The 15,976-nt window shown below is 41.8% G+C and overlaps 1 protein-coding gene and 1 pseudogene across 4 annotated transcripts in view; both read left to right on the top strand.

Moving 5' to 3' along the window:
* Positions 1-15,976, top strand: part of DYNC1I1 (dynein cytoplasmic 1 intermediate chain 1) — a 306,473-nt gene that overhangs the window by 196,256 nt on the left and 94,241 nt on the right. For all 4 annotated transcript variants that reach the window (XM_025872919.2, XM_073898848.1, XM_073898846.1 and 1 more), the window contains one exon: positions 5,989-6,114. In XM_025872919.2, coding sequence (XP_025728704.1) covers positions 5,989-6,114 — 126 coding nt within the window. The remainder of the gene's footprint in view (positions 1-5,988; positions 6,115-15,976) is intronic.
* LOC112825328 (small nucleolar RNA SNORA62/SNORA6 family) lies at positions 14,519-14,659 on the top strand (annotated as a pseudogene).

Consider the following 15,976-nt stretch of genomic DNA (forward strand, 5'->3'; position numbering starts at 1 on the left):
CCGCCTCCCCTCTGGTAACCGTCAGTGTGTTCTCTATAGTTAAGAGTCTGTTTCTTCATTTGTCTCTCTCTCTCTCTCTTTTTTTTTTTTTTTGTGCTCATTTGAAGAGGCGTGTAATCCCTCACAACCAGACTGTCATCAGCCACCAAGTGGGCCAGTGTTCTCTCCTCTTGAACCTCCTTTTACATTCAAACAACAGAGCACGCCGTGCCTGATCGTGCAGAGACTAATATAAGCAGGGCTGGCCCAGCCACTTCCCGCCAGTGTGTGGGTGGTCTGTAAGCATGCTCGGGTGTACGCACAGAAATTAGATCCAAGCCTGAGGAAACACTTAGCTTGGCTTGTTCACTTGTTCAGAGTCTGGAAATTACACAGGAACCTTATCTGACACATTTCTCAAAGGCGATAAAGCTCCCTGAGGAGTTGGCAGGGCCAGCCTCAGTGGGGCCGGTCCCTGCCCGGCCACAGTGTACAGTGGCTCAGTCAGTACATATGGACCATGGATGGATTTATTTCCACATAGGGTTCTGTGCGACAGTTTGGTGTTTTGTTTTATTTTGTTTTTTGCAAGAACTGAAACTGTAAAGGGCAGAAACTCTACCATGGAGAGACCACATACACTTTTCCCCATTTTTGTGTAATCTGCTCATATACACTGCAGGAAACAGGTTTGCAATTCTTAAAAAGCATATTTTATATGGAGCATGAGAAAAAGGAATTGGAGGGGCAGCTGAGTGGCTCAGTCAGTACAGCATGTGACTCTCGATCTCAGGGTTGTGAGTTCAAGCCCCACACTGGTCATGGAGACTACTAAAGAAAAAAAGAAAAAGGAATTGGAACCCTCAGCTCCTACATCATAACATTTTTATGGGGTTCAAAGGACTAGGTTTATATGCTTAGGTGATGAAGATTTCCGAATGAGTCTAGATGCAATTCAATAATACTAGGAAAGAAAAGAAGGAGAGAGGCACAATTGTGGAGTCTTGAAGTGGCGTATATATGTCAAAGGTGTTTACCTGAGTGGAACGGAGGGGAGAAAAGGAAGAAACTGTAAGGTTTCTGCATAGCTTTGCTTTGATCTCTTGGGCTTCTCAGAGAAGAACACTTTAACTTTGCAATATTTGCCACATATCCACCAGACGTTATTCCCTGGAAGAAACTGGGTCACTTGGGGGATTATGTCAGCTTTGTCCTTCATTGACCATTGTTGAACAGTGTGAGTCAATAATACTATCCACATACCACATGACAGCTTTTCCAGACTTGTACAAAACCACACTCATGACCTTACTCCTACCATAGAGACTCCCCTCACATGGAAAATTGCATCCTCCATCCTTGCAGTCACCCAACGTATAAAGCTAAGTCATCTTTAATAGTTCATTTAGTTTCCAAATCCAGTCAAATTTACAGTAGCAAGAAGACTCCTGCAGACACCAGTTGAAGTCCACTAATGTGGATTTGACCCTAACTTTATGCCATGCCCTCTACTTCTTGCTTATATTAGGAGATGGCTTCCTAATTGGTCTTTCTACCTCCAGTCTCTATACTGTTGAGTCCTTATAAGTATTTTGACCAGATTGATATTTGTAAAGATTACTTATAAACTCTCACTGTCTCCTTGGGCAAGTTGCTTGGCTTCTCTTTGCTTCAACTTCCTCATTCATAAATGATGATACTAATACTTAGCTCACATGCTTATTGTGAGTATTATATGAATTAATGTATTTATGGCAATAGGACTTAAAGATTGTCTAGTACATAAAAGGCGCCCAGTAAAGGTGACATCATCATGAAAGCAGTAGTAGCAGTAGTATTAGTAGTTGCTGAATAGAACGCCTACTGTCCCCAGAGTAAAGTCTAAAATCATCAGCCTGTACTCAGTGGCCTCTGTGACAATGCCCAGAGCCATCTCCAGCCCTTTCTTCTTGTTTACAGCTTCCTCTAACCTGCCTCCCAGGCAAATGCTACAACCTGACATGTCTCCTGAACATGCCCTACACCGCATTAGTTAAGAAACCTTTACCTCCGGCTAGCATGGGCAAAAGAGGGGCTGCAGTGGAGAGGCGCTAGTGTACTTAGGAGATCCATAGAAAAGATGAAGAACTGGGACTCAGGAAGAGTACAAATCTGGGCCGCTTTGTGGGACCTCACCAATAGGATGCTGTCATAACTTGACTCATTTGCCAGCCACGGGTTCTGTGTCGCAGTTCAAAATGTACAACAGCCATTTTGGAGGATGTGATTTGCTCCGGGTCACTTATCAACCCTGCAGTGAACTAATTGTCCCTGGGATTAGATACCTGTGTATTGAGGTAATGTCCAAAGATGGGAGAATCACTGCGTACCAGGCAGATAACCAAGAGAAATCTCCAGCACTCCTCTTTGTACCCTTGTCCATATTCCCCACTCTCTTCTCTCCTAATGACCTGTCGCCTGACAAGGCCCAATGCATGTCTCATTTTGTCTTAGAAGTCCTTTCCAGTTTCTTTCCCTGCCACACCCCATCCCAACTAAGGCGGTTCTTTTCTCCTCTGTACTTCCAAGGAACCTTGTTTACATTTCCACCGTGGCACATATCATGTCCTACCTTTATGTTTGCATTATAGTTATTCATACCTGTGCCCTACCTCCCTCTACTTAAGGGAGAGTTCCCATAGAGCAAAACACATTACTGTTGACATTCTTGCCCCACATTTCACCTGGCACAGTGCCTTACATGTGTGTAGGAGGCACTGGACCCATGCCACAGTGGACTGGAAAGGACATGACCTTTGAAGCCAGACAGACTTCGAGTAAGGCTCTCACTTCTTCGTTTATTAGCAACATAACTCAGAACAAGTTACTTACCCTGAGACCCTTGGCTTCTTCATCTGTAGAAATGAGAAAACCACTTCTACTTTAGAGAATTGCAAGGACCAAATGAGTTAGTGCATCACCCAGCTCAGTGTCTGGCACATAATGGGCACTAAAAACATGTTGGTTCCTTCCTCTCTGATGAATGTCAGATTTTATTTCTCTATAAGAACAAACAGCTTGAGAGCTGATCTGGTAATTTTCAGGTAAATTTCTCCTAGGTTAAAGGTTGGATAATCCAACCTGATGAGTAATTATAAACTTCATAACTATTCACATTTCCTTTAAAAGTCATAATTTTAACATTCAAGATTTAAATAATTGTTCAGAGATTTACTTTTCACTTGAGAGTAAGAAAATATGACTAGTCATGTTCAAACACACAATGGAAAAAGACATTTAAGAGGAGACTTCGAAATCAGAAAAGCTTGCATGAGATATGAGTTAAATCAGTATCTTTAGGATTTATGATGCCAATTATAGAGATTACGCCAAAGGCATTTTCCTGGCATTTTACTAAAACTCTCCCTATTTTCAAAAGGGGGTTTAAAGCCAAATAATTTCAACTATCTTTTTAATGGAAAAAAGAAAAGCTACAAGTGGGAGCCAACGATGAGACCCAGATGTGAAGCTGTGGGATATTATTCCAGACACATCTGGCTGCTCATTGGCCACTATGGTAGTGGTGTTGATGTTTATAGAGTTGCCTTTCACATGTGACATAGTTAAACTTCAGATGGACAGTCTGGAGACTTCTGTGTTTATCTGGATATTAGTTTCTTTAAATGGTCTTTGAATCAAAGGCCTTCCCTAATGGGCTTTTGATTCAGCCACTGAGGAGTGTTTTCTAATAAAGAATGATTACTTCCCCTGGTGGCCACATACATGTGTCTTGTTGTAGGATTATACTTCCTCCACATCGACCAGCAAGTTGTAACTCCCTGCAGGTTTCTTAAGTTGAGGCTGCTGAACAAATGAATAAAGCCACCTAGAAGACTCAGCTTTAATCATTTTAGATAGAAAAAAGAGTTGATGTTTCAATTTATAAGGGCCATCTTCTGTTAAATATGTATATAACAGAGCAAAAAGGAAGGAAAATAATTAAGCCATCTATGAGCAAAGAGTGATATGACCTTCTATAATCCCGATGCTGTTTTTAATGGGGCTGCCTTATGGGAATGCCAGGTAGGAATGGCATTTTCATGAAATGCATTCTAACTCATAAATACCCCCCCCCACAAGATTCCTCCCCAGTTTGTTTAATTACACACACAGCACAGAGTTCACACAGACTAAGTAGGTCTTTCTATTCACTTTAGAGTCCTTACTATTTTACTGGTTGTGGTTCTTGCACTTATGCCTTTAATTGTTGGCATTATTTGACAACAAAGGATTAAATAGAAGGTCTTTCTACTGAGAGCAGAGTCACTAAAATAAAAAAGACCGTTTGTATTTCAATAGATTTTGACACAAGTTGATTATGTGCTAGGAGTTATCAGACACTAGATTTAGAATTTAATAAAAATAAGTCCCTACGCTCAGAGAGAGCTTACGGACTAATAAGAGACATAGGTGGGGAACAAAAGCCGTAGCACAATTTGACAAGGGCTTTGATGGAGGAGCGCACATAATGCTAAGGGAGCCTATGAGACGGAAGGAGGGGTTGTGGGTGGTTGGTTAGGATTGTCTGGAGGATTTGATGCATGAGTTACTGTTAGAAACAAGACAGAAGAGGCATTCCAGTAAGAGTGATTATTACACTCCTAGGCACAGAGGCTGTCCCTGTGAATCTCAGAACTAGCCCATGAGGCTGGGGCTCAGGGTGTGGGTGTGGAGGAGGGAGGGCAGGTGGTAAGAGATTAAGCAGAGGAGCTAGACAATGACAGATTGTGAAGGACCCTATATATGACCTGGGTTTAATCTTGAAAGTGAGGACGAGCCATTAAAGCATTGTGAGCAGAGGAGTGACTTAGCCAAATGTATGTTTTTTAAAGTCACATTGACAAAGGATAGAGAGTGGAGTAGGGGAGGGGAGGGCCTGGCAAGCTGTCAGCAGGAAGCCATTCAGGAAGCTGTTGCCTCTATTCAGATAAGAAATTAGCTGAGGAGGGGCGCCTGGGTGGCTCAGTCGGTTAAGCATCTGCCTTTGGCTCAGGTCATGGTCCCAGGGTACTGGGATGGAGCCCCGCATCGGGCTCCCTCCTCAGTGGAGAATCTGCCTCTCCTCCCTCTGCAGCTCCCCCTGCTTGCACTCTCTTGCTCTCTCTCTCTCTGTCTCTGTTAAATAAATAAATAAAATCTTAAGAAAAAAATCAGTTGAGGAGACCCTTACCTTAGCAATGGGAAAAAAAAAAAACCCATGCATTTGAAAGATATTGAGGCAGGAGTCAACACAGTACATGGAAATAAGAAAGAGAAAGGAGTAAAAATGAATGTGGAGTGTCTGGTTTAGGCAGGTAGGTGAATGTTAATGAAAGGCATCCAAAAGAGGGGACATTAGAAGAGCAAGAGGTTTTTGTAGAAAGCAAGAAGCTTCTTCTTTTTTTTTTTTTTTATGCATTGCATCTGATGTGTCTATGGACAGCTCAGAGAAATCTCCAGTATGCAAAAGGTCTGCAGCTGAGAGAGACATCAAGCCTAGAGATGTAGATTTGAACATTGTCAGCATATTAATGCGTATTAAAGCCATTGGAGTAGATGAGATCACCCAGGGATAATGTATGGACAGAGACCCAAAAAAAGGGGCAGAAAACAGCCCGCCTGGAATATAGGTATTAGACGGAGAACCTATAGGGACTGAAAAGAATGGTCAGGAAGAGAATCGGGAGAGACAGGTGTAATGGAAGCCAATATAGGAGAAAGGAGGGAGTAGTCCAAGTGTCAGAGAATGCAGAGAGGCCCAGTAATGTGCGCACATGGTAGTTACTGGTGCCGCTAGCAAGCCCACGTGGAACGTTGGAAGAAGAAACCAGATTGCAGTAGGTTGAAGCAGCAGTTGGTATTAAGTATGCCACAACTTCAAAAGAAAGTACCATTTAAATGATGCAACATAGCCTCTGTCTGTAGGAATAAGGATGTTTTCTTTGTGTCAGCAACTTGACATAATTCATTCTTGTGACCTCTTTCATCCAGTACCCTGAGCTGATGGTCGCTTCCTACAACAACAATGAGGATGCTCCCCATGAACCAGATGGAGTGGCCTTGGTTTGGAACATGAAGTTTAAGAAAACCACACCAGAATATGTCTTCCACTGCCAGGTAGGGGTCAGCAGGGTAAAAATGACTTCTGTCTCCTACTAGACCAAATATAGTTCATGCTGCCTTGCATCTCTCTGTCTTATGTGGAGAGGAAGAGCCGAGGTTAAAAATGGGAATTGTTGACAAGTTTGAAAACTCCCCCACAGTAACCTAACGTTTGGGGAAAGTGGCAACTCTCTCCAAACAGTTAGGAAGCCCAGTGGGGGACGGTGTGTCATTTTCTTTCTATTTAAAACAGCCCCCCTGAGGATGAGTTTATAAAGGCCTCGCACTTATGAAGAAATCCTGGTGTACCACTTCCTTTGCTTCACAGCAAAATATGCTTGCCCACCCACGTGGACATCCTCAGAGCACTGCCGTTTCCAGCTTCCTCCTCTCTCAGAGATGGAGTTCAATGGAATGTGGCCAATTTGGAGTTTACGGGTGCCGTCTTGCTTCTGGATAATAACATTTTCATAGCTGCTGTAGACACATACTTACCGTGAATCTTTCTTGAATTGTGGAGAAATACAGATGCCGTTTTCAGTTGGCGCGTGTGAAGATCATGTCAGACCGTTTCAGATATTTTACTCCTTGTGTCTCTTGACACACTTGTCTTCTTTTCTATCCAACATAATACAGGCTGAAATGTATTTTACACTTGCACACATTCAGCTTTGCTCCGTTGCCATGACTCTGCCTAAATAATAGGCCTCAGCAGTGGCCAATACACCAACCCCTTTATTAATGTCCCAATCCTATGATTATGCATAGGAAAATGCAAAACAAACATTCCAGCTCAAAGTTTCAGTTCCTCAAATATTATAGTTCAGAGGTGGAGTGGCAGATTACCCCGAATACAAATACATCAGCTGAAGAGTGTGGGTAAACCTGTTGTTATTTGGAAGCTCAGTGACATTTTATATCTAAGAGCTGAGTATCATTTTGAACTAAAATATGTTTAGACTTTAGGACATTATCAGATATAATTTGGGGAACAGGAGCTGCTGGAATAAAAGTCCCAGCTTCAACCTGATTGAGTAACCTCTAACTCTGGCCATGTTTTTCTAATTTACTATCTTAAAAACAAGAAGTCTAGGTCTGCATAGTAAATAACCTTTATTTTTTGAACCTTTGAAATAAGAACAGTTTTTTCTTTCCTTTTTTTAAGATTATCAAATTTGTCAGTTTGATATGCTCTTACTGTAAACAGAGAAGCACAAAATCCTCATTTTGTTCAGGTTTAAGAGGTTTGCTGAATTACCAGGAAAATACTAAAAGCATTGTGGGATAAGCAGAAGCACATTCTTGAAAAACAGTGCCATCTAGACTATTTTGATACTACAAAAAGCACATCTTGACTTTTAAAAATTATAGGAGGTTAACACATTTCATTGTTTTGGTCAGTGCACGTGTTTATCATGATTCATTTTTTAAATTAACTATCAGTAGCCTATGACAATAACAATTTGGTAAAATGCTTAATATTCACAGCATTGCATAGTAAACAGGTCAACAGAAGCCTAATAATGTTGAATGAAGAAGCAGACTTCCAAGGTCTTTGGAATTAACTGGAATTTTAAAATTACCTATTTTATCACATAATGGTTAATACCAGTGTTGACTGAAAGGAGCATCTTTCTCTTTCCTGCCCTGGTATCTTTGGGATCATTTACTGAAAATTTCACCAACATACGTTTAATTTCATTATTAGTTTCTCCCTTAAATGATCCAGTATATGTATTTTAGGAGAAAACTATCTCCTGATTTCAAAAAGAAAGAAAGAAAGGGAAAGAGAGAGAGAGAGAGAGAGAAAGAAAGAGAGAGAGAGAGAAAGGATGGAGGGAAGGAGGGAAGGAGGAAGGGAGGGAGAAAAGCCAAGTCAGAAGTACTCTCAGTATCTGACCAAAAAACACTGACTAAAATATCTCTGTATCCCTCAAATCCCTACTATTATCTTCACTTCTTCTGGTGACCAGAAACAGGTGAGGATTCTAAACTCTGTCTAGCATTCATTCTCACTGGGAAAAAAGTGAGGATTCTAATACTTTTAAACTTTGGGGTTGATTAAATAACATGTGCAAAACATGTGAAGACTCCACATTCTAGGCATCAAAGAAAAGCTACAGAATTTAACCACACACATTTAAAGATATTGAGAATCATGATTGTGCTACTCAGAAATGATAAGTAGTTCATATAAATGACCCTTCATATTCATGAAAGCCACATTTATAAAATCTTTTGAGAACCTAAATGCTGAATACCATTACAGTACTTACTTTCTGTTATTTAATTATTTCTCTTAACCTGACCTAAGTGTAGGTATCACCAGCTTCAGAAAGGTGAAAGGAAAAGAGCTTTGATCCTCTCGTGAGAGGAGGAAAAGGAAGAAATGGGCGTAGCAAAAGTCATTATGAAGCCCTTCTGAGGATCCTTGGTGTATTAGTCAAACTTCTCCAGAGAAACAGAATCAGTAGGAGATGGATAGACAGACAGATACATAGAGACACAGACACAGAGATTTAGAATTGGCACTCCTTCAGGAAACTAGTCTTTGCTGTTAAGGCCTTAAACTGATTGGCTGAGGCCCACCCACGTTATGGAGGGCAGTCTACTTTACTCAAAGTCTACTGGTTTAAATGTAAATTACATTTAAAAAATACCTTCATACCCACAGTTAGACTCGTATTTGACCAAAACCCCAGGGACCATAGCCTAGCCAAGTTGACATATAAAATTAACGATCATACCTGAATTTCACCTCAGAGCAATCCAGAAAACCATTATCTTTAATAACTCCTGAAATCTTACTAATTCTTTATTACTTTGGGCTAGTAAGCCAATATACCTAGAAAGATTAACTTTGAAAGTACTCAACTTTAAGTGAATGGGAGCTTTCCTAAGAGGTGAGAAAAAATAGTAATTTGAGGACATGGAAAATGTCTCTGTGACATTAAGTTTATGGGGAAAAAAAGATACTAACATGTATTGAGAATCTACTCTTTCTATTCATTGTCATAAACCCCTGTTACTCCCCAGATGAGAACCTGCAGCTTCAGAGAAGTCATGAAACTAGGGCAGGTCTCTCTGAATAGCAAAGCCAAGTTTGAAGTCAGCTCTTTTTCATTCCGAAGTGCATGTATTGCATCATACGACATTGGTAGGGGATTCAGCCAGGTCATGCCTCTAGGTGTGTGGCATGGGGGACAGTGAATAGAGAAGAAATGGAACAGAGCTGTGTTCTCCATCTTCGCTGATCATTGCAGTCACCTGGATAGCTTTAAGAACTACTGATGCCAGCATTCCATGGGCAGAGATTCTGATTTCATTACTCTGTGCTTCTGCCAGAGCATTTTTAAAATCTCCCAGGTTGGGACCCCTGGGTGGTACAGTCCGTTGAGCGTCAGACTCTTGGTTTTGGCTCAGGCATGATCTCAGGGTCATGAGATTGAGTACCCTGTTGGGCTTCACACTCAGCCCAGAGTCTGCTTAAGACTCTCTCTCTCTGCCTGCCCCCCAACATGCGTATGCTCTCTCTCTTAACAAATAAACACATCTTAAAAAAAAAAAAAAAAAAAGTAAAAGTTCCGGGTCATTTGAATATGCAGTACTAGTTGGAAACCACCAGGATGTAGAGGAGAGATGAAGAAAGGGGATGATAAGGTGACAAAACTAGTCGGCCTCTTTATTTAGAAGTGTGGGTCTTTTCTTCTTGCCCCACACGTCCCTTTTCCTCTTTGGCCCAAACTAGGGTACTATTTCTTGGCTTTATTACTCCGATGCTGATCTCCTACCTGACTTAAAATGAGAAATTTCCTGACCAACTCCCCTGTCCCTTCCCGCTTCCCCACCCCACCCCCACCCGAGACACACACTTGCCTCCTCAGCTTGCACATGCACTTGCCTCTGTGGTGAATGATCACAAGACCCAGAGTTGTTTTTCCGGGAATGGGCTCAAGACCACGTTGAACATAACATGGGGAGAATGTGAGCTGGAGAGTACCATTTCTTTTGGGATAGTGATACACCCTGCTATAGTAGGTATCTATGAAGTTAGGATAAAAGCCAGGTCATATCCATGGCTCCCAAAAGAGAACCTATGTGCTGTAATACCGAGTATGGCTGAGCTAGTGGGAGACCAAACCCTGGGTTGCGCGGGCAGCCAGGGAAGTCACAGATGAGTTCGTGGATGGCCGCTGGGGATAATAAGGGCAGTTTGATTACTGTGCGCTGAACTCAAATAATTACAGTAATAACTCCATTGGTCTGTATTTTACATTTTCCTAGCACTTCCGCCTTCATGATTTCATTGATCCTCACAAAGGGAAGCAGCAATGGTGTTACTCTCTTGGTTGTACTTGAAGCGTTCGTGGCTCGTGGGCAGTAGAACCAGTCCTGGAACTGAGACCCCCTTCTTCCGGCTACATTGTGCCATTGGCCAGGCCACATTCCACCGTGATGGGGTGACGTGGGGCTTAAGAGCAAAGGCTACGCAGTCCATTCAAGTGTATTTTTGGCAGCCTGCCATTTTATGAGGTTGGTTAGACACACTCCTAGAATTGGCTCTCCTTACCATCTTCTAAACCTTAAGGGGAATTTGGAGAGCCCACAGAATTACAGTCAATACCTGTGAGATAAAACCAAAACCCCTACTCACAGATGTATCACTTTTTTTCTTCTCTATCCTTTTTGATTTTTGATCTAGTTTATTTACTACAACTGGTCCCTTCTAGACGTTATCTTGCTGAAATCAGGCAGGTTGAATGTGCTTCCACATCCTCGTGTGATGTTCCAATAATTTCAAAATTAGACAGTTTGCTTCATAGGAAAGAGTATGGATAGGGAGAAACGCTGGGTGCCTTATGATGCTCATACTGGTATCATTTTGGAATACTGCATTAGCTATCCATTTCTTGCTGATCTTTGTGGATTGTTCGTATTCTTCAGAACAGCATCACTGCAAACCAATCCGATGGCTCAGAAAAACATCATTTCAGGCGCTAGAAAGCAAATGCACAAGACACAGACATCAGTTCAGTGTTCTTTTGCAAAGACTGACAGGCTTTTAGCTTAATCATAAAAAGATTGCAGTAGGAAGGCTTGTTTCTCCCTGTTAAGAACAGCAAGGCCAAATACCTTTTACTTCCATGGGCAGTTTCGTGTCTTTGCTAAACGGAATTCTTAGTGTGGGCTCTGGTCCTGCATTTTCTATTTTCATTTCTGTAAGAGCTGTCCTTACTTGGAAAACATCAGTGGCCTGTGCATAGAAATCAGCCCGTCAGCCCCACCGCACACTCTGGCAGGGCTCCTGTCATCCTCTGTAGTGGCCTCCACACACTGTCATTAGATTATGCATTCTGACCACCCTGCAGTGCTTACCCTCGTGTGGTCTTTCTCTTTCAAATGGAATGAACAGAATCAGAAATATAGATCTTAGAATTATCTGCATTGAAGTAAGTGGAAAAGCTATATTTAGAGGCTTGGCTTGGTCAGAGGTTTTTATTTTTACTTTTATTTTTTTCCTGATCTGGTTTCTTTGTTCTTAGCCTTCTCTTTTTAAAGATGATTTGACAATGACCTGAAACTGACAAGGACCTGAAACCCTCCTTATTTCAGAGGGAAAGCAGAATGTGGAGTGATACTGACTAACTTCATGTGTATCCATGTTTAAAATCCTCAGTTAACTTTCTTCCTATGCGTAGTTTCAGTTCTCATTAAGATTCTATGAAGGGTACAGATGAAATTGCTACTTACGCTTTCACCATCTAGTGTTTGGTTCTGGGTGAGGTTCCCATTGACCTTGAAGAGAGCTGCCCCCATGAAGAGGGATGGTAACACAGGAGGGAATGTGGGCTGGCAGTTAGGAGGGGGACGGAGAGTCGGGACTTGGCATCTAGCTGCCCACACTGCTGAGTCACCTGGGGGAGTTGCCGGGGCTTTGTTGTCATGTTGTGGAAAAGAGACTTCCTGCCCTCTCGGTGGGACTATGAGGTTGATTGCCATGAACTTATCTTCCCCCATCAATTTTTGTCCCATCCCCCCGCCCCCACGGCCCAGACTGTGGTCCATAATCCAAATCAACAAAACAGCTATGGACACAAAGATATAAATTAATTTAAATACATTTTCCAAGGAGTATTAAGACCAGAGAAGTGTTAGAATTTGACTTAGGAATTTTTATTTTACTTAAAGGAAGGGTAACTTTCAGATTGCCTGACTGATGAAGAGAAAAGAAAAAAGAAAAGAAAAAAGGCATTTTCTATGTTTTTCTCTTGAATGTAGCAAAGAGTGGTTATTCAGTAGAAGTCAAAAAGAGGAGGGGATTATGAAAATTAATAACGGGAAACCTCATGGTTTCAGGAGGAAACCAATGGAATCAGGAGGTTTCGGCAGGGGGAGCTCTCACACCCTACTGCCCCTAGTCAGTCGCAGACCCAACAGGAAGAGAGGGACATGACATTGCACGGACTTGACCTTGCACATGGATACTGCTCTATTACTTCAGCCGGAAGAAGAAGCACTTTCCTCATCCCCCCACAGGCAACAGCTCAGCCAATGAAAAACCACCTACTTGGAACTCCCAGGTTACTCCAGTGGACTTTAGTTGATAACAGCCCTCCCAAATTACCCCTTTTCTCCTTAAAAAGCATGCCTCTCCTCCCCCCCACGCCCCCTCCCCCTTATTTGCCTATGGTTTTGCTGCAGCTTCTTTGTCTTGGATTGAAATTCTCTTTTATTCCTGAATAAACCCATGTTTTGCTGGTAAAGTCACCGGCAGCTTTTACTTTTAAGGTTAACAGGATGAAGGAATAGAAAGTTCTTTGACAACTAGGCCTACATATTCAAAGTGAGTTCCTGGGGTGACCCAAAATCAAAGCATATGATAGGAGCTTAGTAATTAGAGAACAAAGTCCATGCACAAAGAACATGCTAACTAATGTAGGTAAAACCCGAACAGTTTTCATTGTTACGATGGATGTACTGCAGGCTGGAGAAACACAGAAGAGAACACCTCAACCATTGTTGTATAGATTGTGATCCACTCTTCGAAGTAGACAGTTTTGGAAAACCGAAGAATACATATGATGTAAATGTGTAAAATTAAGCTCTTACATAAAAGATACAGATTATTTGGATCAGACAAGAGGAACAGCAACACGGCAGCTAGTTTGTGCCTTTAGGAAAAGGCTTACATGTACATGCGGAAGCGAAACATGGACATTCGGAAATACTTCTTTTATGCCGATTGAGTATGACTGGTCTGATGATTGAGGCTTGAGCTAGACACTGATTCTTATTAAGTCAAACAGCAGGAGCTTCTTTTTCTCTTTTGGCCCAGGAAGCTGGGAGCAGAGAAAATGCCTTGCCGGCTCTCATTCTTTATCTGCCCTCTTTCTGAAATCTTCTCCCCCCAAAAATAGCACAGGCAGGATTGATCATTGGAATTCATCTAGGGAAATTAGAATTATCAGCAGGATTATAACAGACGGATTGTATCACAGACAATTCGTTATCTGAAAATAGCAGTGGAGGAGACTGTATACCTTACAAGTGACCGAGTGAGCTATGTGATGCAGAGGATGCCATGAGAATACACCTTAGAACAAATCATTTTTTAATTGCTTTCTTTGTCTTATTATCTCATATTGCAAGTGATCAACCTGAAGTTTAATGTGATTACAAAACCCGAGACTTCCTAGCATTTGCTCTGTGCCGTTCCTGTGCACATATTACTGAAGGCACAGGACTCCAACACTGAGGGTTTGATTCAGTTCCCTAAGTGCCCTTCCTCCCTTTCCCATGCCCTGAACTAAAGCTGTCTGAACTGGGCTCTCTCCAATTGTGCTTCATCAGGGAATTGCCCCAGGAATTACAGATGCTATGCAATGAGAGCCAGGTGGCAATATGAGCAAGTTTTCTAGCCCGTCCCTCCCCTCGTCCTCACCACTCTGCCACCTAGCCATTCACTGAGGTCAGAGGAGCCTCGGAGTCAGGGGAATGGGTATTCTTAGGGAGTGGGTTTCTACTGCCCTCTTAGGATTATTGTCAGGATAAAAGAGATTATAAAGGTATATCAGTCTCCTGGGGCTGCCACAAAAACAAAAACAAAAACCCATAGACCAGGTGGCCTAAACAACCAAAAATAAGTTTCCTACCATTCTGGAGACTGGTAGGTCCGAGATCAAGGTGCCAGCCATTTTGGTTTCTGGTGAGGACTCTCTTCCTGGTTTATAGACTCCTGCCTTCTAGATATGTCCTCACCTGGCAGAGAGAGGGAGAAAGAGAGCAAGCTCTTCTGGTGTCTAATAGCATCATGAGGGCCCACCCTCATGACCTTATCTAAAGCTGATTACCTGCCAAAGGCCCAATCTCCAAATAAAAACGCATTGAGGGTAGGGCTGCAACATAAATTTGTGAGGGATCTGCACATTGTTAGAGCTTGGAGTTGAGGCCAGTGGCTGGCCTATGAACTCACAAGTGGAGGTAGTATGCTATATGAGGAGCGCGTCTTTTGTTAACAACAAAAAATCAGTGGAGTTTGATAGTAATTCTTGCCACAAGTGGAAAAAAAAAAAAAAAAAGGAAGATACAATTCAGTCTATAGCAATAAGTGACCTGAACCCACTCTGTAGACCCTGGGGCAAGAGCAATAAGGAAGATGGGATTGACACATGTTTTACTTTCATCCAAGACCAGATTGGCATGCCCGGTAAGAGCTGTCCCTCCTGAAGACATATGATCCAGGGCCGCCCTACCTGGAGCTTCCATTCTCTGGAATATCAGATTGTGCTTTTCCTTTATAATACAACATTTTAATATAGGTAGAAGCAGGTTTAAAAGAATAACAGGAGTTCTAAGGGAGGAAGGGAGGGAGGGAGGGAGGAAGGAAGGAAGGAAAAGAAAAACGAAACGAGAAAGTCTCAGAAGGGCAACCCTCCCCCTCAGAGTTGTGGATATGGAGGACCCATTCCAGGAAAGGAAACCATGAACAGCAGGAAGGTGGGCTGTAGTAATGCCCCAGGCCACGTTAGCACCCACCGAGAGTGTTCTAGGCTGGACCACCTCTGTGAGGGGTGCTGTGCAATGCCTTGGCATCTTTATATTTTAAGCACAGACCCACTTCTGGACTTCAGGCCAGCTGTTTCTTAAAAATAGACCTTTTTGCCCCCCTCCACAAACTTGACCAAAACCTTTTGATTTATGTATGTCTTTAAGTTGCCTAATATTGTTGGATGGAAGAGATTGTTTGAACATACCATGTTATTAAGAAATTACAGAGATGTACATAGTCCCCAGTAGTCACATTATCATTTTAATTCATTTCAGATTAGTGGCTCTCAGCAAAAAGCTATCCCTTCCATTTTTGTGATTAATTCTCAAAATTCCTTAAAGGCATTATTATTGAAGAGAATTTGTGGAAGTAGAATCATCATCCTTACTTCTGGGGGAAGTTTTTTAACCTTTGTTGTAACAAGTAGTCTATTACACTTTGCTTTTACCATGCTTATATTTGATTTATAATTTTAAAATGCTATGTTCATTATTAGCCAAAGAATTAAACAGGGTGTTGCTTTTCTTAAGCAAAAGATTTAGCTTAGCCATTTTTTAATTGTAATCTCTGCATAAATATATTGAGCTCATACCTCACATACCACAAATCATTGTTGCTGTAATCATTTCATATCTACAATTTTTTGTTGTGGTCTCTCAAGCTGACATGTTTTCTCCTAATGACTTGTTTAAAAAGCATTTCCAGCACCTATGTCCAGTAAGGTGCATTATTCAAAAGTACTTCTCCACTTCTTAATAACTTGGTCTGTCATTTATGTTGAATAGGTGAAATTAAATTTATCCTTTATATACAAGAAAAAACCTTTAT

This window comes from Callorhinus ursinus, unplaced genomic scaffold (genome assembly GCF_003265705.2).
Source record: "Callorhinus ursinus isolate GAN/ISIS: 27379988/994484 unplaced genomic scaffold, GSC_fseal_2.0 scaffold12, whole genome shotgun sequence".
Taxonomy (NCBI): Eukaryota; Metazoa; Chordata; class Mammalia; order Carnivora; family Otariidae; genus Callorhinus; species Callorhinus ursinus.